Consider the following 23210-nt stretch of genomic DNA (forward strand, 5'->3'; position numbering starts at 1 on the left):
TTTTACAGATGAAGATCCGAAATGCAAAGAGGTCCATGAGGCGCAATGGCGATTCAATATGATATGTGCAATGGTGATTCAATATGATATGATGTCAGATGTGTCACCATAAATGTTAAGCCTTTGTGCCTATGATCCTTTGCTATACCATCAGAGCGATGTGGTATAAATCAGACAAAATTCTAACTTCCAGGAAGACCAGAGAGCCCATGTTCCTGATGACTACAATACTGTCTATCCTTGTTCTTCCTACTGAATTTAAGCTCCTTCAGGGAAGGGACTGTCTTTCTCTATTTCTGTCCCCTACAAACACTGTCTAGCATAATGCCTTATACATAGAAGATGCTCAGTAATGTCTTATTAACTGAACACTGAATTAACACAGAGAAGTTCTGCCTAGAGGCAACATCCAACTCTTATAATCCACCTCTCTGCCTCCACAAGGAAATCAGATGGACAAAGCAGCCCATAGAACTGCCCAGCATCTCTCCTCTCCACCAGGTCTATATACAAGGCCACAAAATGAAAATAGTTTTCACCTTCTCCCTACACTGGCATTGTAAGTGACCAGAAAGAATTCTTTTCTGATGCTATTTCTATTTAACCTCCCAACTAAGAAGGCTTCCCACGTGGCTCAGTGGTAAACAATCTGCCTGCCAATGCAGGAAATGCAACAGATGCAGGTTTGATCCCTGGGTTGGGAAGATCCCCTGGAGGAGGAAATGGCAACCCCCTCAAGTATTCTTGCCTGGAAAATCCGATGGACAGAGGAGCCTGATGGGTTACAGTCCATGGGGTCTCAAAGAGTCAGACATGGCTTAGAGACTGAGCACACACTGGTGCACACACCTATGCACTTCCAACTAAGGGCATCTCCCCCTTCCTCTGCAAAACTGCCACCCTCAACAGCCTAAGGAAAAGACAAAAGGAATCAGACTGCCTAGGTAATGATCTGTGATGTGGAACTAAAGAAGATAGGCTGCTTTCCCCTTGCCCTTTCAGACTTCCTAAACCTAGTTTCTTTCCAACCAAATTACACCACACTGGTTTCTGCACATCTTTGACTATATTTTGACCTTATTCCTAAATACACTCGGAGAAGGCAATGGCACCCCACTCCAGTACTCTTGCCTGGAAAATCCCATGGACAGAGGAGCCTGGTAGGCTACAGTCCACGGGGTCGCTAAGAGTCGGAAATGACTGAGCGACTTCACTTTCACTTTTCCCTTTCATGCACTGGAGAAGGAAATGGCAACCCACTCCAGTGTTCTTGCCTGGAGAATCCCAGGGACGGCGGAACCTGGTGGGCTGCCGTCTATGGGGTCGCACAGAGTCGGACACGACTGAAGCGACTTAGCAGCAGCAGCAGCAGCTAAATACACTGATGTTCTCTGTATTCTCTGGACTGCTCTGAAGAACACTTGGGCCTCAGTTCTTACCTAACGCACTGCTAGGGCTTACCCAAGGTGGCTTTCAAGAATGAGCAAGTACTGACTAACAAGAAGGTGTGAGCTCCTGGTATGATCAAGGTCCTCCTCCCCATTTTAATAGGGGAAATAAGAAGGACTTCTAGTCCCAAAAGAATGAGGCAATAATGGTAAAGGGATCAGCAACAGAGTTGTAATTTGGGACAAGTGCTGGTCACCAAAGCTGGCTCTAAATGCTGCCTCCTCTGGGCTCCCATAAGCTATGTGGCTGTATTGTTTTTGATTTTTAAAGATTTCTTTTTATATGGACCATTTTTAAAGTCTTTATTGAATTTGTTACAATACTGCTTCTGTTTTATGTTTCAGTTTTTCTGCCAAAGGGATCTTAGCTCCCTGACCAGGGATCGAACCTGCACCCTTGCATTGGAAGGCAAAGTTTTAACCACTGGACCACAGGGGAAGTCCTCCATGTTTTTGTATTGTTCAGGGATATGAATTCCCTACATTGTCTTTTACTGTGAGTTATTTGCTTTGGTCATAAGCTTAGACAGACCAGCAAAATACCCTGAGGAGTGTGTGTGTGTGTGTGCATGTGTGTGTGTGTGTGTGTGTGTGTGTGTATACACATCTATTTATGAAATGGTAGATGGGGCCACAGTGAACTGTGATGTATCAAATAATATGCAAGTTTTATCTTATGTCACTCATCTTGACAGCCTTGCATTTTCAAAACTAATAAAAATCATAAGGAAACTGCTGCCCAATCACCAACCAAGGAATCTTGGCCACCAAGCTAAATATCTAGTCATTTGTGTTGTACATTAAGTGTGAAGGCACATATCATAGTGTGAGGTTTAAGTGGGCAAATCAATACCTACAGGAAATCGACAGTTGCATGGCAAATTTTTCTTTCAGCCAATGCTTTCTTTGCCAGTGCCTTCTGATTACACACACTTGTGCATTCTAGGCATCGCTTCGACTTTGCTTTTGTTTAGGTTACTTAATATTCCTCCTCTTCCAAGAAGAGGTCAGTAACAGAGTCAGAGGCTATGTCCTGTCTACCTGGCCAGGGCACTTTCTGTCAGCAGCTGTGGCCCAGAGGGTTAATCTTCCAGCCACGTGTCCCTGATCACCTGGGAACCCAGAATAATCTGTTCCCTCAGAGCTTTCTCCCAAGAGACATCACCATCCCTCAAAGAGCTCCCCCACTTTCTAAACCCACGCCTGTTATAGTGAACTGCACAGGAGGGCAGACTCACCCTCAAGCTAAGAAAAGCCCTCTGGAGCAGGGCTTGCAATCTTCTTTCACAGTCTTTTAAATTTGCCCAAAGCTGCACTAAGAAAACTCCAAGGACTTCCTCTCTTATGAAAGAACAAAATCTCTTTCACAGAGAAGCATAACTTCTCAGAGATTCATAACCAGCCAAACACCATCGCTTCTCTTGCAGCTGAAAAAAATTACATTTCTCCTTGGAGAAATAAGCTCACTTGTTTTTTCACTCAATATATTAATTTTTTTCTTTTATCACAAGAAATTATGCTGACCAAAATAAAGTATTTCTAATAGCTACTAGAAGGACAAAGATTGCACTGATTTCTTGAAACCACCGCCAACACAATACTGTGTTTAAGCACATCAATGACTAAACATATATTTTCTCTAAAGATAGCTGGAAAAGATGTTCACATGTATGTTTTACTTTCTCCAGGATAAAGTGACCACAACCCGGACTCAAGCACATTCGTTTCTCCAGTAAATAGGAAAAAAGTAAAATATGGCATATTATTGTAAACATATCTCTAAAAAGAAGTAAGCTATCCCCCAAAGCATTTTAATACCAAAACATAGTATAAATGGCCCCTATGGTCTTCTGCTAGAAAACCAGAGTTACAGAGTGAAACATTAAAATGGAAATAAATGAAAAGAGTTTCCTCCAAATAGGTAACACTAGCAACCCTGGAAATTTAAGAGCCCTAGGATAAAATACGAGGTGAGTTAAAATTTCAGGAAAAAACTTCATTTATAAGCAGTAAATTTGCCTGTGGATTGATTGGTCAAGGGACGACACACAGAATAAGTGATGCTATCATAACCATGCAGACTGTGGAGGGGGAAGAAGTTTCTTACTGTCAACATCTAGCTACTGTGGCTAGAAGGAGTAAGAACTCTATTTTTCTCTCTTTTCCTGCTCTTTGGACATTTTATTTTTAATGAATAGTTGGTAGCAGAGCTAAGTCCAAAGACTATTACATGTGTGATTTCCTAATGTGTTCTGCCAAAAAACTAAACAGAAATGAGACTACCTCAGAATGTCACAAGTGAGCATCCTCATTCTCTTTCAGTGTTTTCATTTAGTTAGAGCAAATGTTTTGCTTTAATGCAATTGAAAAGAAAAGAACATTTAGGGACAACATAGCTAGATCCCTCATAAAGCTTCATTTTCAAAAGCAGTGTTTGAATCTCTAAATAAATGACAATTCATTCTCTGTTTACTTTAGGTAAACAGAAAATGCATTGCGGAGCACTCATTTTCAAAAGCTAATCAAGAACATTAGGTCCCAACAGATTCATTTAATAGAAATATAATAGGCATTCCTGCTCTCTTTTCATCTTGTCTCGCTGTAGATGCTAAAATGAACAGCAAATTAACCCTGCGTTGGAACAGAGTCCCTGTCACAGCTGAGATCCTCTCTCTCACGACTTGGAAACATCCTCGCATCCTGTCGCTGCTTTGACTTCTACATAGGAGACGAAAGCGCCTGATTGAGTTTGGCAAGAGAGTGCAGGAATACTTGAATTCTAAAGGGAGTACTGCGTGTCAACTCTGCTATCTTTCCTAGCAGAACAAAATATTACCATGTTGTCACCTAAAATAGTGTACAATTAGGAAGTAGGAGGAGGGAAGGGGGTAGAATTGTTGTGTTTTTTTTTTCTCTCCAAGCTTACATATATCAACTGTCTTTCTCTATATTTTTAACTTTACTAGCCATTCTCCAAATGGCTGCTAATCAACTATTATACAGAACAAACTAATAAAGACAGGGCCATCCAAGCTCTATAATCAGATATAAAAGATGTGCAAACAATTTGAGATCTTATACTTCATATTCAGTGATATCAGAATTAGCATTAAGAACTCTATACAGAAAAACTACAATACTTCAAAAATTATGTAATAATGAACAAACCCTTTCAAAAACTGTTTTCACTGTGCTAAAGTAACATTCTAGACTTGTTGTAAGTATGTTATTCTTACAAGTAGTTCGCAGTTATTCTTGAAGGCAAGCCTTGGAGTTTCCTTAGCATAGTGCTGCTGGGGAAAATTTTCAGCATGTCCATCTTCATCTCTAGCCTGAAGGGAAATATAATGGCCTATTTAGGGACTTACAAATAATGGAAGAAAAAAAAGCTAAAAGCATAACAGCTCAGATCATTAAACAAACGGGAATCCAGAAATCACAACATCATTAAGAAATTTGTTTAAATACGCAGTACGCCTTTTAGATATCAAAATTTGGGATTTATTTTTCTTTACATAGTTCAGTTTGAACATGCAAATTCATTGTGGTGTAATACTTTAAATGATACGAAACAAAACAAAATCAAATAATTTTGCTGAAAATTACCACCACTTCAGACTTCCAGTGGCTTTTTTTTGTACATTTAGGATTATTTGACATACATACGTGTTTAAACTTTTTGGCATGCTTAAGCAATCTGTAGATAATGCACTTTTAAAAAATTCTAATAGCAAGGCCATAAGAAAAGCAATTTGCATAGTTATATTTTGCAATGTCATACTATTAGAGATAAACTGATTCCCCTCAATTTTTAAATAAAGATCTGAAAGGAGCAATGATCTAGTAAGAACAATGATTCTTAAATCAAATGCAGTAAAAATAATAAAGATTTAATTAAGAAGCTGCATTAAAAGTTACTGGTTATTTTCTTCTACACTGTTAATTAAAAAAGCTGAAGTTTAAATGGAGACATTAACAGAACCCATTAGCAATACCCCTTGCATACAGTTTTCCCTTTCTAATCTCCATCAGTTTCTGGTTTGGAGTTGGAGAGAAGAGAACGGTAGGTGAAAGGAGGCGTGTCCGCAGCGCACTCATTAAACCATCCATTTGGGTGACACTCGCCCTCCGCTCTGCTCTCCTCTTATCTCAGCCCTAACTGCTCTCTCTTTCCTGGCCCTTCTGAAATTCACAGCTGAGCTGTCTCCCTCACATATGGCTTGCATATAATTATGCATATTCCATTTTGCACTGCATTAAAATGATGAGCTGCTGGCTCCCTGCCAGCTGATTTTAAAAAGCCCAAGTGAAGTAGGAAAAAGGAGAGAAACACAGGGAGAGCCGCACAGGAAGCAGCAGGTAGTTCTGTCTGCTGTCTCTTTAGATAAAATGTATGTCTGGCACCAGGGGAACAGCTGAGAACTACCTGTTGTGATGTATGGATTGAGGGGGAGAAAACAATGAGCATACATCGGCACAGAGCGGTGACAGCGCCGAGTATTGTTTCTCTTTTAATGGCGTGAAAGCTGCCCCTGAAAGTACCACTCAGAGCTCTCAGTTAGACTAGGGATTGTCATTTTAGAAAGGGATCCCTATTCTGTACATTTTAGAAGGGGAAGCTTGTCTTTAATAAAGGCTTCTGCTATTTATTGCGGGGAGGGAACTGATGGAATTTGCAAGTGGATTGTCATGGTAGGAATACTGGGATTACAAGAAGTATTTTTGAGATTTACAAACATCTCTGGGATTTTGTGCCTTTTAATTGTACCTCCTCCCCCCAACCCACCACCAAATCAGAGTAAAATGAAAATGTAGGTGCAGGATTGGACTATCTGTGACAAAGAAAAAAGTGTAAGCATGCTCATTTTCAATGGCTATCAAGACACTGGAACCAATGATATTTCTTCTCCCAGCATCAGTCCTGCTTTGCAGCTACATCAGAGAGTAAGCCAATAGAGCCTTAAATGGAGCCCATTTAAGCACAGTGTATACATAAAAGGCAGCAATATAAAAAGCAATAAGATGCCAATGAGTAGCAAACAAGTCAGATTCTTAAGTGAATTTTAAGGCACTCTGTAGAGGTACAGGTCTCTTGAAGGCAGAGACCACATCTATTTCACCTTTCTTATTCTGCTATGCCCAGCACCTTACTTTCAGTTAGTGCTTAAACATTTCAGTGATGAAAAAAACCCCATACATGGATAGTAACTAGACCTAAGCACAACTCTGTAGAAAAATGCCACCTCAAAATATGCTAAACTTGGTGATAGGTTTATTATAGTTCTGATGCACCATGATGCAAATGCTTGGAAACATACATTGCATACAGTTTGCAAGGGCTACTATTTACATATATATGTCTATATTCAATATATATGTATTTTGTGTATAAATATTCATAAGGTGGAATATGTTTATTATGCATGTACTATGTATACACATTCATACACACCAGATGCCTGGGGATATTTTCAACATTAGTGGCAAAAATACATTCATTCCACTTACATGTAAGGTGCTCACAATGCTTTTTCTGTTTTTAAAGGACAAAAAAAACCCATTAAGACTTTAATGTGCTTCGTCAAAGGGGCCATAGATTTTATATAAAGCCTCATAAATTATGAGGTTAAATAAAACAGCGGGGGAAAACAAAGGAGAAGGAGGGTTGGAATGATAGGAGTGGAGAGAGAAAGGCAGAAATTTGCTCCTTTATTAAGCCATGTATTTGCCTCTGCATCACACTCCATGGAGCTTGTCTGCCTCTGACAATCAACCTGATTCTTGAGTCTAAGAAATTCCATCCCTCAGCCATTCAGTGTGTTTCCACCATACACCAGAGACGGAAAGCACACGACATACAGGGAGACCCAGCACCATCACCCTCATGTGTGTGTGCGCACACAAGCACTCACACACCTCTCACGGAAGTAATCTCCTTTGCATTCTCAAGTTGTTTTTAATGTAAAAGTTTAAATTATTTTTACCAGCCTAAGTGAAATTAAGTGAATCCATCTAAGGCAGTAGTTCTCTGCTCTGGCTACACAGTAGAATCATCTGCAGTGGTTTTTAACATATTGGTGCCTGACCCCCCCGAACCCCGCCAGGTTTCCAAGATTCTGATTTAATTGGGCCTTGACCTGGGTGGGTTTTGTTGTTGTTTTAAGCTCTCAGGTAACAGTAATGCACAGGCAGCCCAAGAAGCGCTGATATAAGAAGTTTGCCTGGAGGGGAGAATTGAGAGGAGACCCTGAGTGAACCTGGATGGTCTACAGCCAGGCCCCAGGCCCTCTGGAGTGAACAGCTATGCAACACTAAGAAGATCCAGAATGTGGACCCAGCAGTGGGGCTTACTCTGAAGATTTAAGAGATTACATGGCTAGTTGTGGTTTTGTCACTAAATTGTGTCCGACTCTATGCTACTTCATGGATTTAGCCTGCCAGGCTCCTCTGTCCATGGGGATGTTCCAGGCAAGAATACTGGAGTCATTTCCTTCTCCAGGGGATCGTCTCCACCTGGGAGAACCTGGGTCTCCTGCACTGCAGGCAGATTCTTTACCAACTGAGCTACCAGGGAAGCCCCACATGGCTAGTTGTTTGTAAGCAAAAATAAAAATCTATTTATTTTTAGTTTCTAGTGTGACAATCTTGGAAGACCTACTATATCTCATCCTCAAAAAGACCTTCCTGAACCTCACTAACCAAATCAAATAGCTCCCATCTGCCTCTCTTAGGCCTGACACAGACGCACCCTTACACTGGCTGCTATGACTTTGGTCTTCCCCACTAGACTGTGAGTTTCCTAAGGGCTTCTCACCACTGGATCTTTGGTACCAGTCACTGACTGGAGCCTGGTAAGTGCTCTGTAGGAACGAGCTTCATTATCATTCCATATCAACTGTGGCAACGTTAGATAAAACCCACTTGAACTTCCTTATCCTACATGCAGATTCACTTCAGTATGTTTTATAACCTCTTATATATCGAAGCCAGTGCCTTCTTCTGCATCAGCCTCATTTTGGGTGGCAGACAATGGCACCCAGGTGGACAGAGGGAGCCCCTGACCCCCTGTAGGGAGGGTGTGCAAACACTGGAGTTTGCGAAATCACTGCTCATGGTAATAACACAAAGCAGATCAACTTTTAGCTGGTTTATTACTGTTCTTGAATTCTCTACAGACAGTGCCCCCTCTAATTGTCCCTCTCGAGGCAGACCACTGCCATGGGCTCTTAGTAACTACTGGGGCCACAAGACCATGTTGGTGTCTGAGTTCATTTTAAAGTGACCAGTTTGGACAGAAGCAACGTCAAGACACACACATCATGATGAACTAAGTCTCTCCATGTGTCTCATTCTCAACAGCTTTATTCTGACTAATATGCTAGATATTTATGCCAACTATGGGGAAAAGCAAATGGGAAGCTGTTTTTCACATTTTACTACAAATGTGATTGTAAGACCAAAGGTACATTTTTGATCTATTACTCTAAGTAACCTTCACTTCTTGCCATTAAATAGAAATTAAGAAGTCCTTCAACTAAACTGCAAAGGGATTTCCCCATCTTGCTGCCAGTCATGCATCTATTTTCATGCCATGCCTAATATTTGAATAAATAATAGATTATGTGAGAAGGGTTTCCCAGGTGGTGCTAGTGGTAAAGAACCCGCCTGCAGATACAGGAGACATAAGAGACATAGTTTTGATTCCTGGGTTGGGAAGATCCCCTGGAGAAGGAAATGGCAACCCACTCAAGTATTCTTGTCTAGAGAAGTCCGTGGACAGAAGAGTTGGTAGGCTATGGTCCATAGGGTTGCAAAAAATCGGGACTTAACTGAAGCAACTTAGCATGCACGGATGTGAGAAACTTAGACTAATTGCCTCTCTACCTCAAACACCTCTGGCTTAAACAACTTTTTAGTCACCTCTCTCTCCCTGTGAATCATCACTGCTTTACTTTTTAAATATTGATTCTTACATATAGCAAACTTTAGTTCTCTTTCAAAGAATCCACTTCTTCCTTTGGGCTACAGCCTTGGTGTCATGTGCAGATCCAAGCAAGGTTAGCATTTTTTCTCCTGTGGAGGACTCCTTTAGAAAACGTGGAACATTCTAAAAACAACTCCACTACCTACCCAGAAAAGCGAGATGTCTCTGACTCAATGAAAAGGTTAATACTGTTGCCATTCATGTGGAAAGAACACTAGGCTTCAGAGTTAATACCTCCCTGTGATGAAAGGGGTTTTACACTTTTGTGTCATTGTGATTTCAGAATATCTTTCGAAAACAAGGAAAGGTTCTGCCTAGAATCAGAGCTTGGGAGAGTGCTGCAGAGCTTCCAGACTTTGCTTTGCAACTCTTCAGCAGATGTAGCACATGTCAGCTCACACATGTGGTGTGGTGACTTGGGAACATCAAAAATAGTGCATCTCAAAGTTGTGGGAATAAGCTTAGAGATGAAGAGTTGTAGAGCAAAAAATACATATATATGTATATATATTTTTTATAACTAATTTTTGGAACCAGACGCCATAAAATATATTTTTAAAATTCAAGATGAATTAACTCTATCAGTTTATCAAGAGAAATGGAATTTATCATGGGGAGACAACTTCCAAAAACCCTTGGAATTTCATTTTCTGGTGTATCATTTCTGGTCTTGTCCTTCCTTTGTTAAATGTCTACACACGCTGTCTTGAGGAAGCTCAGCAAGGAATGGATGGCAGCTGCCACATGACCTTTCAGTGTGCGGTGAACATCCTTGTGAACTTGATGGAAGCATCAGCCCAGTGTCTTCACCTCTCAGTGAAGTGCAGCCAGTGCTGGCCCTGGGCTGGCACAGCACAGGGAGGCCTCTGGAGTTACTGCCCAGTTATTATCATCTCAGTGGCCCAGTTCCTCATGACTGAAAGTCCCATTCCCTTCAGCTGGATTCCTGCCCCTTACCTCATTTTCCCAGGGTAAAACCAGACTCCATCTCTCCTCCCCACTTCTCCTGGAAAATTCGCAGGCATCTTGTAAGGCTTCATTCAGATTGCAGCTCCTTTAGGAACCGATTTGAGACCTCTTCCTCCTGGTCTAACCTCTCTGTCCTCTCTATATCCACTCCATCCATTGCACTGTACTATGACCATCTATGTGTTTGCCTTCCCCATGAATCAGTGTGGTCCTCGAGTGCAGAAACTGTGGTCTATTCAGCTGCAAGCTGCAAGGGCCTCATCTAGTTTCTGTCATATTATTAAGGCCACATAAATGGAGAATGAATGAAGGAATTCCTATCCTTTAACCCTAATAACTGGACATTCTGCCTTGCACTCCAGTCCCCAGAGGTGAGTGTTCTGCTCCCGAACACAGAAGTACTCGCCATGTTGAGTCTCAGCCTCTGCTGGAGCTCTCTGATCACATCTGTCTCACACTTTGACCCCTCACTATTCCATGCACTTCTGCCCAACACACATCCTTCCCATGTGGTTAGACATCAGGGTCTTAGCTTGCAGATCCAGTACTCAATTTGGACTTTAGCCAATGATCCCTTTTTCCCACATGTTTCTTTCCTCTACCTCTCACCCAGATGGACTTTTGCCTAAGAAAAGTCAGCCTAGCGTTTGGTCTTTGCCTACAAAACTCTCCTCCCCAAAATTCTGTTTCTAGATTAACCAACCTGGTGCTTTGCTCTGTTTTTCTATCTCACTTAGTTATAGTGCCCCAAGTCCATCTGGGACACCTTGGTGTAACTCACCCTGGTCAGGACTCCTGTCTTATCTTCCCGACCAAAATGGAAACTGCCTGAGGGCAGAGGCTGTGCATTATGTACGAAGGCCCCATGCTCAGCGAGTACCTTGTAGAACAACCCTATACGTGTATGTTGAGTGAGTGAGTGATAGTCGCTCAACCGTGTCCGACTCTTTGTGACCCCATGGACTGTAGCCCGCTAGGCTCCTCTGTTCATGGGATTCTCCAGGAAAGAATACTGGAGTAGGTTGCCATTTCCTTTTCTACATATATGTTGAATGGATTCATTAATCCTTGCCCTTCCTTAAGGTAAGGCCTGGAAGTACGCTTTCTTCTCCACTCTGAACTGCCTATATCTATGTAAGTACATAGTCAAGTCACTGAATATCAGATGGTAGATGGGTCGTGGACAGGATTGTGTTTGCATGCAGCTTGGGCAGAGAGCTTTCTCCTAGAGGGGACTCCTACCTGGCCTCAGGCTCCCTGCTCCACAATATCCCGGGCACCCAGAAACATGGGTGTGTGGAGCCAGGCACTCACTCAATTCAACACTGCTCCTAATCTTCGCATCTGTATCCCTTGCCTTCCCTTTCATTAGCTTGTCACTGAAGGCTGACTATGGGATCCTGCAGTGATGCCCGTTTTACTTTGTTCTTTTAACAAAACGTATTTAAATTCCCACTTAGCATGTGGGCCAAGGGAGAAGTTGTTTTCCGCAGCAATAAATTCCCACTTAGCATGTGGGCCAAGGGAGAAGTTGTTTTCCGCAGCAAAGTTCCTCCTAAGTCTCCATCCTCCTCAGCTGGCAAACAGGGGGCTCTCTCCACCCCTCTTTAGGCTCCTCTGACAGCTCACACATCTCTGATGAATGAGATGGACTTATTTGCTGCAGCTATTTTTTCACTCCATACAAACCTTTATATATATCATAAATTTTTAATATCCAATTTGGAGTCTTCAAAGAATAACGGTAACAAACATGCAACACGAAGATAATGGGAATCGAATCATGTTTATGGCCTCCACAAGCATCGCCTTAAACGATGTCAGGTCAGAGCCACTCAGAGCTGCAAGCACGTGAGGCTGTGGGGCTGATCTGCCTGATTAATGGCTGCCCTCACTCAGAGGCCTAATGGATTGCATGACAGTTACGGCAACAGATTCCACATCAGCCTGAAATACAGCTACCACGTGGACGAAAATATATCATCCTCCACCCAGCAAGTGTTACAGCTGTGCCTGGAATTATCAGAGCCGTTGCTGAGTGGTTCTGAAATCCCTGTTTCTGCTTTTCATTTTTAAAATCTATTTTCACTTTATCGAACAGGTGGCCCTTTATCTTGCACTGCTCTTTGTCAGGTCACCTGAGCGTCTTTGTTTGGTAAGAACTGCTTTTTCAAAGTGACCACAGGTAAGACCCAGCAACTGGGGCATGTGGCTCCTTCTTTTCAATTCTCAGCTAAAGCGATACCACCGTTACATCTAAGCAGCTTCTGATTATCCCAGGACCCTTAATCCAGACTCCTTGACTGCTCCCCTCCCCCACATCTGGCCTCTGCCCATTGCTTGCCTTTTGACTTTTCACTGTTTATTTGAATCTATTACCCTGGGACCCTAGAGGGGAACCACAGATAACACCATTTTGCTACCAATTGACCCCTATAAAATGCTCAAATAATTGAGCGTTTCAGGTGGTCCTTTTATTTCTGTTCTCTGAAATCACTAGGCAAAGGGTCTGGACCCTGGTCTTTATATATAGCTCTCATGATGGACCTGAGAAATTAGAGAAAATGTGAAACAGGCAAGGACTGGAAGGAGACCTCAGGACCCCACCTGTAAGGCTAGGAAAGGATCCAGATGTTACAGGGGAAATTTACTATCCATAGGAAGTCACCCCCAAAACAACCTGGTCTCCAAGGGGAATAAGAAACACACTAGAACCAGATGAAGATACTGCTCTGGATAATATCAGGGATTAATAGGAACAGCTCACATTCCTGCAGCTCTAATGTACTCACCAGACAGCATTCTAAGTGCTTGATACATATTAACTGATTTTACATACACACTCACACATACACCAAAACAAAACCTTAGGAGGTAAGTACCAACCTCCATTTTTATATGAAGAAACTAGAGCACAGACAGATTACATAGTTTACACAAAGTCACACAGCTAACAAGTGGTAGAATCAAGATTCAAACCTAGGCAGTGTGCCTTCAGAGTGACCACTCAAAACTCTGATGCTCTATGACCTCTCTGCTAATGACAAAAATAAATCAATATGGAATAACTTGAAAACACTAATGTCATTAATTTTAAACTATGTATTATTTATTATTAAGGGAGTTTTTTTTAAGTCTTTGGTTTAGCAGTCCAAGATTGAATACACCAAGGAAATTAGAAAATGAGGGTATTTAATGGCAGATACAATCAAAGGGGGCAGGATGGTCTGCAAAGAGCCTAGGAAGAGAAATCCAAGAGCAAGCAGGAGACAGTAGTTCTCTTGCACAACCTGTGGGACATGGCACTTCAAAAGCTATAAAATTAATTCTTAAAACAAACCAACCTCTTTAACCTAATTCTTATTAAATAACCTTCAGATAGTTGATCAGGACAGCTAAGTCCATCAATTCTAGAAGGATGCCCCCTGCAGAGTTCACTCAACTATTCAGATCCTTTAGTAATTTCCTTTGTGAATTTCTAAAAGCATTATCAATATTATCATATGATTTTTTTATTAATCCCATAGAAAATGCCATACAAACTATAAAAAATGTTTGTGTGTCTTATCTCATTTAGTCCCAGCTCTCTGGTACATAAGTGCAGGTTGTGACTTCAGTTAACATGAGTCAGTTCATCAAAGCAGTGGAGCCCCCTGTACAAATTAGTGACACCGAGTCCCTGGACTTGCCTAGAGGAGAAATGGGGGCTGGACTGTGGTGATTCTTGAAGGGTGAGGGGTGGGGAGCCAAAGGCCCAGTTCATGGGCCTCTGCTCATTACCACAACCCTGTCCACTACTAGGGACAACTGAGACAGAGCATCAGCAATGCACTCTGACCAGGTTGATGGCTGCTTAGCTCAGTTGGTGGGCATAATATGGTGGGAAGATGATGTAAGAAGTGTGGGTCATGGTCCTGGGACAGTTAGCTTGCTCTGTGTCTCCATCCCAGAACATACTCTTCTTCGTGATATATGCACACAGCTCTTACAAAGGGTAGATGAATACCAGAAAACATGTGAGAGGAAGTGGCCGAATCAGGGCACATCTCTCACTACTTCTGGAAAAAATATCTCAAAGGGCATACCCCAGTGATAGTGGTCATGGAGAGCTATGTGTTGTGAACGAAAACAAAAGGTCTCTCTGAATTATTTCCTAATTCTGAGGTCAAGGACTATAAACTCTGAATTAGCAGCAGTATTTTTCAATGACCATGATGTCACAATTGTTATCTGTGATAAAAGTTCAGTGCTCAGACCAATTTAACTTCCTTTTCTCCCACCAGCAGCCAAAGAAACGCCATAATCAATGTCCAGATACAGCAGGGTCACCTACATCTTCTCTGGATGGTTCGTATGCTAAGCTGCAGTCAACCCTGTCCCCTGGGTGTCCACTAAGCAGGATGACAGAGGCCCCAAGGCTGATCTCAGCAATCACTCTGCACTTTTGTCACTGGTTCCCTGCCAGCTTCAACTTTGAGTCCACTTCCATACCACTCCCAGCTCTCCACCTTCACCCTTGGCTCTGGCCTTGCTGTAGACCCTCTGATCCATGCACTTGGCCTGCCTGGAGTTTGCTTTCTCTCATGGACTTAGCTGTGGACCCACCACTCTGGTCCTCCACTCAAGACAGACACAGGAGACTTACTCTGGTCACTGCTCTGGCCTGGGACAGTTTTATGGTCAGCATCCAATATGTTATGTCAAGTACAATTTGCCTTAAAGGTAAGATTTCTTTAGCAAGAAACAGATCTGGAAATTATGCAATGTTTATAAACCTGTCCTGAACATGAAGAAAGATGAGGACTAGGAGGAAAACTCTGATGTCACTGTGCACTGTCCACACAAATGTTCTGACCAATGTGGAGTGGTGCTGAGATTTATGTGCTGGAGGCAGGCAAAGGAGAAAGGCAGGGTGACCAATCCATTGGCTCTGCCCTCTGGGTCTTTCAGAGCAGGAAGTTGGAATGCGATTGTGAACAGGATGGACCCTCCTGACAGCTTCAATTAGAATCCATGTGCCACTTGACCTGTCACATCAATATAGGCATTATCAGGCTTGGAGCAACAAAGTCTAAATTACCTTGCTTCCAACCCTAGGGCCAATCAGCCTCTCTGGGGACCCATATGCAAAGATGGCGGCACAGAGGCTTCATGAATAACGATCTCTGCTCAAACAATACTCTCTGGAGTCTTAGTTTTAAATCCTAGTCATTCTGTAGATGATAAATGGAGGTAATAAAAGGTGGGGTTGTGTCATGTTTAAATGGGAGATAATCATTCTAGCAGAATTTGGTGTTGAGGGAAAGGCTCGTTGAGACCAACAGCTGAATATCAGGTTGAGATCCATTTTTGGATGACAACTTCAGTGAACACTTGCTCCTCTATCATTATTATTATACCATGAAGTAGATTTTGGAATCAAAGTCCATGCAACAAAAGACAAAAAAAATGACCTGGGTTTGCACATCCTCTCCCTTTTTAGAACAAGAGATGAACAGGTGCTCTGCCCAGTGAGCGGTCCCCACCTGCCACTCCTGTTTGCTCTATCCACCCCCGCCCCCCGCCACCCAACCATTCTGGTACCAAAATTCCCTAGCTCTTCCAGTTCCTCTGCACCCTGGGATCTCAACTGCTCAGTGTGATTCTAGATACAAGATAACTGGTAGGTATCTCCCAGAGATAATGGAGGTTCCAAGACCACAGGTTGGACCCCACTGGAGAGAACATTATCACTTCCAGACACTTCCCACTCAATGACTGCTTCATGGAGCTGTCACCAACAAAGGAAGAAAACCCAATACAGAAGGCCCTCTGACAGTAACACAAGACTCAAATTTGTTCTGTGCAAGACACCACGCTAAGAATTTTGCAGACTTCATCTCATCAAAGCCCCCCTGCAAATCCTTATGAGGTCTATATTACCATTACCACCTCCATTTTGCCAGCAAGGAATTTGAAGTGTAGAGAAGGTAAATACCTTGTCCAAAGCTAAAGAGCTGATAAAGGCAGAGCTGGGCTCTGAACGCAGGCATCTCGACCCTAAGCACAGGCTCTTGCCCCCACGCCACAAGGGGCTCTCCCACCTCAGCACGGGCAACAGTGGAAGCCTGGCTGACGACGAGCAAGAGAAACTGAAGACACTACCAGGAGGCAGAGAAGTGACAGCTCAACAACCTGTGGGTGCTGGTGGGAGAGGGAAAAACCTTGCCGTCTGGTCTCCCTACTTCACGGTGAAGCACTGATGCTCAACGCAACTCAAATGGAGGTGTTCATGGAAGCCGTCCCCCTCCCCGCCACTGACAAGAGACTGTGGTCTACATAAAGAAGGCTGAGTGCCAAAGAATTGAGGCTTTCGAACTGTGGTGTTGGAGAAGACTCTTGAGAGTCCCCTGGACTGCAAGGAAATCAAACCAGTCAATCCTAAAGGAAATCAACCCTGAATATTCACTGGAAGGGCTGATGCTAAAACTGAATCTCCAATACTTTGACCTCAAGCTGAAACTCCAATACTTCGGCCACCTGATGTGAAAAGCAGATTCATTGGAAAAGACCCTAATGCTGGGAAAGATTGAGGGCAAGAGGAGAAGGGGATGACAGAGGATGAGATGGTTGGATAGCATTACTGACTCAGTGGACCTGAGTTTGAGCAAATTCCAGGAGATAGTAGGCAGGGAAGTCTGGTGTGCTGCAGTCTGTGGGGTCGCACAGAGTCGGACACAACTTAGAGACTGAACAACAACAGCAACAACAACCTTGTTTTAATTGCTATGTATCCAAAATTAGTTCTGTTCTGATGAAAAAATTATATGCCTTGCCTATAATTCTCCTGAAGCTTTTAATCTCTTGTAGGACACGACCAAAGTCCATCTGTCTTCTTGGGTTTCTACTGATGGATCCATCAGAACCAAGAAGGTCTGCTAGACTCTCCAAGCATCAGGTTGATCTTCCTGATTGCCAAGTCATTGGTCAATTTTAATTATATTTTAAAAACAAACTTGTTAGAGTTTAAAAAAAAAAAAGAGAGAGAGACTGTGGTCTATTAGACCACAGGCAACACAACCAACAAAAACACAGCCAAAGGCTGAGCAGACCCAAACGCTGAGCCCACCTGAGGGCAATGGCCTTTCCAAGCGTTCTGCCCTCGAGGTATGGGACAGGGATGGGGAAGAATGGGTGGGGAGGGAGGATGGGGAGTGGACATGGATATGGGAGTGTGCCAGGGAGTCTTGTACAGCAGTTGGAGAAACTTTGCTTGGAGACGGTGAAGAGCACATCCTTTGAACTTGACAGACTTCTCATTAGGGGGCCTGCTTGTTTTCAAATCTCTCCTATATTTTTGGTTTCATTTACACATCCTATGAATTTAAGACAATGGAATTCTAACTGAGAATGGGAGCCCAAATCTCTTCTTGCATTTCAAGATGGATTGACACATGTTTTCAAGGACAAAGGATTCTAAACTCATAAAACTCACCTTGCCTAAGCATCAAACAGAAAACTGTTATGGATTGATATGGAAAACAGTAAAAGGGAAATAAGAATGATCACTTGATATATCTATCACTAGTATTAGCTTTCTTTTTTTTTCCTGTTGAGCCACACAGCTTGCAGGATCTTAGTTCCCCGACCAGGGATCAAACCCCAGCCCATGGCAATGAAAGCACCAAGTCCTAACCACTGGTTCAGTTCAGTTCAGTTCAGTTGCTCAGTCGTGTCCGACTCTCTGCGACCCCATGAATTGCAGCACGCCAGGCCTCTCTGTCCATCACCAACTCCCGGAGTCCACCCAAACCCATGTTCATCGAGTCGGTGATGCCATCCAACCATCTCATCCTCTGTCGTCCCCTTCTCCTCCCGCCCCCAATCCTACCCAGCATTAGGGTCTTTTCCAATGAGTCAACCCTTCGCATGAGGTGGCCAAAGTATTGGAGCTTCAGCTTCAACATCAGACCTTCCAATGAACACCCAGGATTGATCTCTTTTAGGATGGATTGATTGGATCTCCTTGCAGTCCAAGGGACTCTCAAGAGTCTTCTCCAACACCACAGTTCAAAAGCATCAATAGAACCAGGTAATTTTCCTAGCCTCTCCTTGTTAATAATAACAAGCAGTGTTTACATGCAATCAAGTATCCTAGTGTGATAAAGAAATTTCATTAATTTCTTTGCCTCAGGGGAGGACAGACCTTTGCCTTTGAATTATAAAATGTTTAGCCCAACTTCATAAACTGTAGGTTACACTACTCCAGATTTATACCAAACCACTAATATGTGGCTTTGTGAACCCACAGAAAATGAATAGTAATGACAAAGGCATTTAAACAATTTTTTAAATGTTTTCCTTAGGTCTCATTCATTCATTCATTCATTATTTACTAAGCATCAACAACGAAGGATACAAAACGAATGGGATCCAGCCCATTCAACATTCAACACACATTAATTTTGTAAGTTCAATGATAGCAATAGAGCAAATGATTCCCTGCCAAGGCCTAATCATACACCTTTCGGAGTGTCAAATATCATACATTTATATCCTATTGAAAATTTAGATTTTTAAATAATTGTAAAATTTGAAAGGTAAATAAAAGTAAACCACAAAAGTAAGGACTAAAAAATATTCCCATAATTACACCAGAATTATGAGGAAGTGAAAACCAAGGGGAAAAAGAGCAAATTCTTAAACACTGAGCATCCCATGTGCCATTTGGCTGAAGATATTAGTACAGAAAGGGGTGAGGAGAGCCATTTGATGCCTATATATAATGAGCTGAGTTCAATTCCCGGGGCCACCGGTAAAAACAGGGGATGTTAACATCCAGCTCAAGAATTCGTTGCAAGGATTGGATGAGAAAATCCATTACATGTCCCACACAACATCTGGCACAGGGTAAGAACTCAATAGATAACTGTTATTTAAATTTTACAAACCCACTGCTTTTCTGGAGAGAAAAACTCAGCTGACTGGAAGGTCATAGGGACTCAATATCTTTTCTTATCATTAAAGTCTTGATTAAAATTAAATTGCACGCAGTTAAAGGGCATGCTCAGCAGTCAAAGGCAAAGGTGAAGATACTGGTGAAGGTCTGAGAGCTTTTAGAAATGCATAAATACACCCTCTAATCAGGGTCTTCACCCTCTATGTAGCCTGTACACAATAGTACTTAATGACCTCTTTTCTCTTCTGCTCTCTGACTACCATTGGGCCCCCTGCAAATAAGGCATTGTTCTGTTTTCTCTCTTTATCTCGTCTTATGTTTCATGAGTAACATCTCCATCAAGAACCCTTCCACTCTCACTGGGCAGCTCCCACCCACATAAGCGGCCTAGGGTTGCATGTTGAGGGGACTGTTGTGTGTTGAATTCCACTGCCTTCACCACACTTCTGCCAAGTAACGACCTAGGTTTTATTGTTAGTCCCCCTTCTTTACCATTCACACCATCTCCCTTTATTCCTTATTTCCCAGCTACTAACTTCATCCTGTATCAACTTTGTTTCTAACTCAGTGATAGAAGACACATGTATCACCTGCTGAATTCAATGCTCTGCAGTGGCTGGACATACGCTTGTCCCACACAAGTGCACTTCTGAAGCTGAATGGCCTCACCAAAGATGGACAGGAGCAGACAAATAAAGGAGAGGGAGAATTTCCAAACAATCTAACTTGATTCACCATTTTCAGTAAATGTGCAAATGAATGGATACTATTTTCTTATTCAAAAGGCTGGGGCTTTTTTTTAAACTAAATGTTGCAACATTTATTAGGTCCCTATTTGTTTTAGAATTTAGTTCAAAATTGTTGCCTTTGAGGTTTTTTGTTTGTTTGTTTCTTAATGTGTTTATCCTCATCTTTCTGACACACCATTCCTCCTTTGAAACCCACAGACAGGACCCTGAATCACCTGGCAATCCCCTACCACAAGTGGGAATCCCCTCCCCCACTCAGTCACCTGTACAATCAGAAACCGCTTTTTCTGATCTATTTCATCATAAATTAAAATGTTGTCCTTGTACAAAACACTTTCATTTCTTTCCGCCTCTTGCCCTGTCACAGGAAGCTGCTATGCCGGTACCATATAATGTTTTTGCTCATTTGTTTCTTCATGTTACATCCTGCCCTCCTGTGCTCTAGGATGTGAGGTCTACACAGATATAATCAGAATGAAATTGTATTAGTTTAGATTAGCATTTGTGGCATCAATTCCTATAAATGATACAGACAAGGCAGTAGCAATAATGTCTGTCTTGTTTCAAGGTAAAAATGAAAAATGACATCTTTGATGGAGAAGACTCCATGGAGACCCGGGAAGAAATGCAGCCGGTCACCCTGCTCACAGACAGCTCTCTTCCCCGTCACATGGCTGACAGGTGTGTAATCATGTTCCTTAGTCACAGTTTGTGTTAAAATAACCAATTACCCAATAAATGTGGGTCGAGCCCTTGTGTGACTGTCACCACCACTGCAAAGCATTTGAAACACGGGCTTGAAGGTGAGTCTCTGGTGTGCTCCTCCCCAGCCAAGGAAGGATGCTCTGCAAGCCTGGGAAAGAAGACCCTCCTGCTCCACAAGGAATCTGCTAAAATGCAGGCCATTTCTCTGCTGGTCCCTGCCCTTAGGAATAAAGCTTCCAACAGGGCCACCAGGGATGGTCAGTGGGGATCTCTCAACATCCCTGTCATTTCCTGTCCTTGGCCTTTCCAGAACACATCAGTTTCACCTCTCATAGAGCACACGTTAGCACAAGGGCTGTCTGCTCACCCAGATTTCCACATGGACAGGGTGAAATCTACCATCAGCCTGTCCTTTCCCCTGTGGTGCGCATCACCTTCTCCCAGACACCACTGTGACATAGGACAATGCTAAAACCCAAGAGCCCTGCCATTCCCGGTGTATCCTCCCAGGCAAAGAGTTTCCAACAGATCTCCAGCTCGGGAAAGGTGGGGTATTAACACAGAGAGCCAAGACAGAAGCCGTGTGTTGTTCTATGTTGTGGGTATGGGCGAGAACAGCAAATCCGTCAGCACTCACAAATAATATAAACCCAAAAATCACACTTTCGATTGGCCCAAAGGTTATCTGTTAACATGCTGGGGAAGAAACCCTGCAAATAACTCATATGAAATCAATGTAGAAAGTTGAGATAATGATTTAGTTACAACAGATTGATTATAATAGCACTGTTATTATGCTTCATCAAATATAATAAACCAACTGCTCCAGCTGCAAGGCCTGTGGGTGGAGGAGTCCTACCTCCCACACCAGTGCCTGAAGAATTTGAAGGACAATTACTGCCCTGTGGCCTGGTTCCCCGACTGTGAAGAGGTGCTAATACTTGTTACCCACATTTGGTTGAATAAGACAGTGGCTGTGACCTCCATGTAAAACTAACATGGGGGTCATGTTAAGAAGAGGGTTTGAGTCATGTGTCCACTGACATCTTTTGGTCAGAAACACTATATGCTTTCAAACAAATAAGTTTTCAGTAAAACCAAGGGAAGTGACAGCTCAAATTTTAGGCAGCAAATATGAAAGTAAAATACAATGAACCAAAAACTCTCTGAATTGGCTTATTTCAGCTAAAGGAGATAAGGAGATACAAAGAGGTGAGTGAAAAGTACAGTTCTTTTATAGCTCATCTTTTTTTTTTTCTTATCATGAAAAGTGTTCCACTGGAAGATTTACCTATAAAGACCAGACTAATGTTACTTCCCTGTAAAAAGGCTCAATAAGCTGTGCTTTGCCTGAGATGAAGAACAATAAACATTTACAGGGAATAAAAAAAAAAAAATCAGCTGGTTTTCCTCTCATGTCATTCCTCTCCATAACTGATGAGTTTTTAACCACAGTCTTATTATCCTAATTAGCGTAAGTGCTAATTACACCTCTCCTCTCCTACTGGAAGGGCACCCGGGACCCCACACCAACCTTAACAATGGCAGGCTCCCCAGACCCAGGCTGAGGGAACAGGATGAGGTTAGGGGAGCTGTGTCAAGGTGAGTGGAACACAGCAGGACAGAGGAGCTAAAAAGGGAGGGGTAAAAATACAGGTGGGTGTTGAAAGCAAGGGTCTTCCTCCAAGCACAGGGTGAGGCCTGGCACCCCATCCCATCGCACGGCGGACGGGGTGTCTCTCCTCCACTTATTCATGTGCTCCTGGCAATTCTGGCAGTGGCACCTCGAGTGAAAAGCACACTACTTTGCACATATGGTGGAAAGAATCTTGTGCATCAGTTGAATGCATGCTGTACTACATACACATTCTGTTTTATCTCCGGGCCCAGCCGTGCTGCAAACGCTTGCAAATTGGGAAACCTTCTGTGCAGTAAAAATACGGACAGGAGAAGCTAGACTGTGACTTATAAGATGCGACACTAGCCAAAAAAGCCAAAGTAACTAAAAGTTAAGGCATGTGCTTCACACTCATTGCAACAAAAGGCAGCTCTGCAAGGCGAGGACTCAGAGCCAGCACTCGCCTCATTCCTCTTCATCCTGTGGTTTCAGACCCGAAGATGGGCTTCCCTGCCACACACACAGTGCCCCCTGGGGAACCTCTGCCTGGATCCAGTGCTGCTTTCACTCTTGGAATGCTTGAAATTTATATGGAAAAAATATCAGTGAAATTTCTCAGATTTATCTTGGTAGGGGCTAGTGATGAAATGGCTATTTTTGTCCTCAGTTTTATCCTGAAGTCTTCAGCTGACCATCCTGTCATGGGATGCCACCACCCTTAGCCAGTCAATGGCTTCATTTTCACTTCCTAAGTGTTTCTAAAAGTGGATATCTGATACAGCTCAAGATTCAGGACTCC

At 42.7% G+C, this 23210-nt stretch overlaps 1 protein-coding gene across 4 annotated transcripts in view; it reads right to left on the bottom strand.

Annotated features, from left to right (window-relative positions):
• SOBP (sine oculis binding protein homolog) overlaps window positions 1–23210 on the bottom strand; it is a 166290-nt gene that overhangs the window by 65421 nt on the left and 77659 nt on the right. For 3 of the 4 annotated variants that reach the window (XM_081526864.1, XM_081526867.1, XM_081526866.1), the window contains one exon: window positions 4685–4780. The exons of the other annotated variant lie outside the window; for it this stretch is intronic. In XM_081526864.1, coding sequence (XP_081382990.1) covers window positions 4685–4780 — 96 coding nt within the window. The remainder of the gene's footprint in view (window positions 1–4684; window positions 4781–23210) is intronic. 4 annotated transcript variants of the gene reach the window in all.

The sequence above is a fragment of the Giraffa tippelskirchi genome, chromosome 9, assembly GCF_054371585.1.
Source record: "Giraffa tippelskirchi isolate mGirTip1 chromosome 9, T2T-mGirTip1v1.2.pri, whole genome shotgun sequence".
Lineage (NCBI taxonomy): Eukaryota > Metazoa > Chordata > Mammalia > Artiodactyla > Giraffidae > Giraffa > Giraffa tippelskirchi.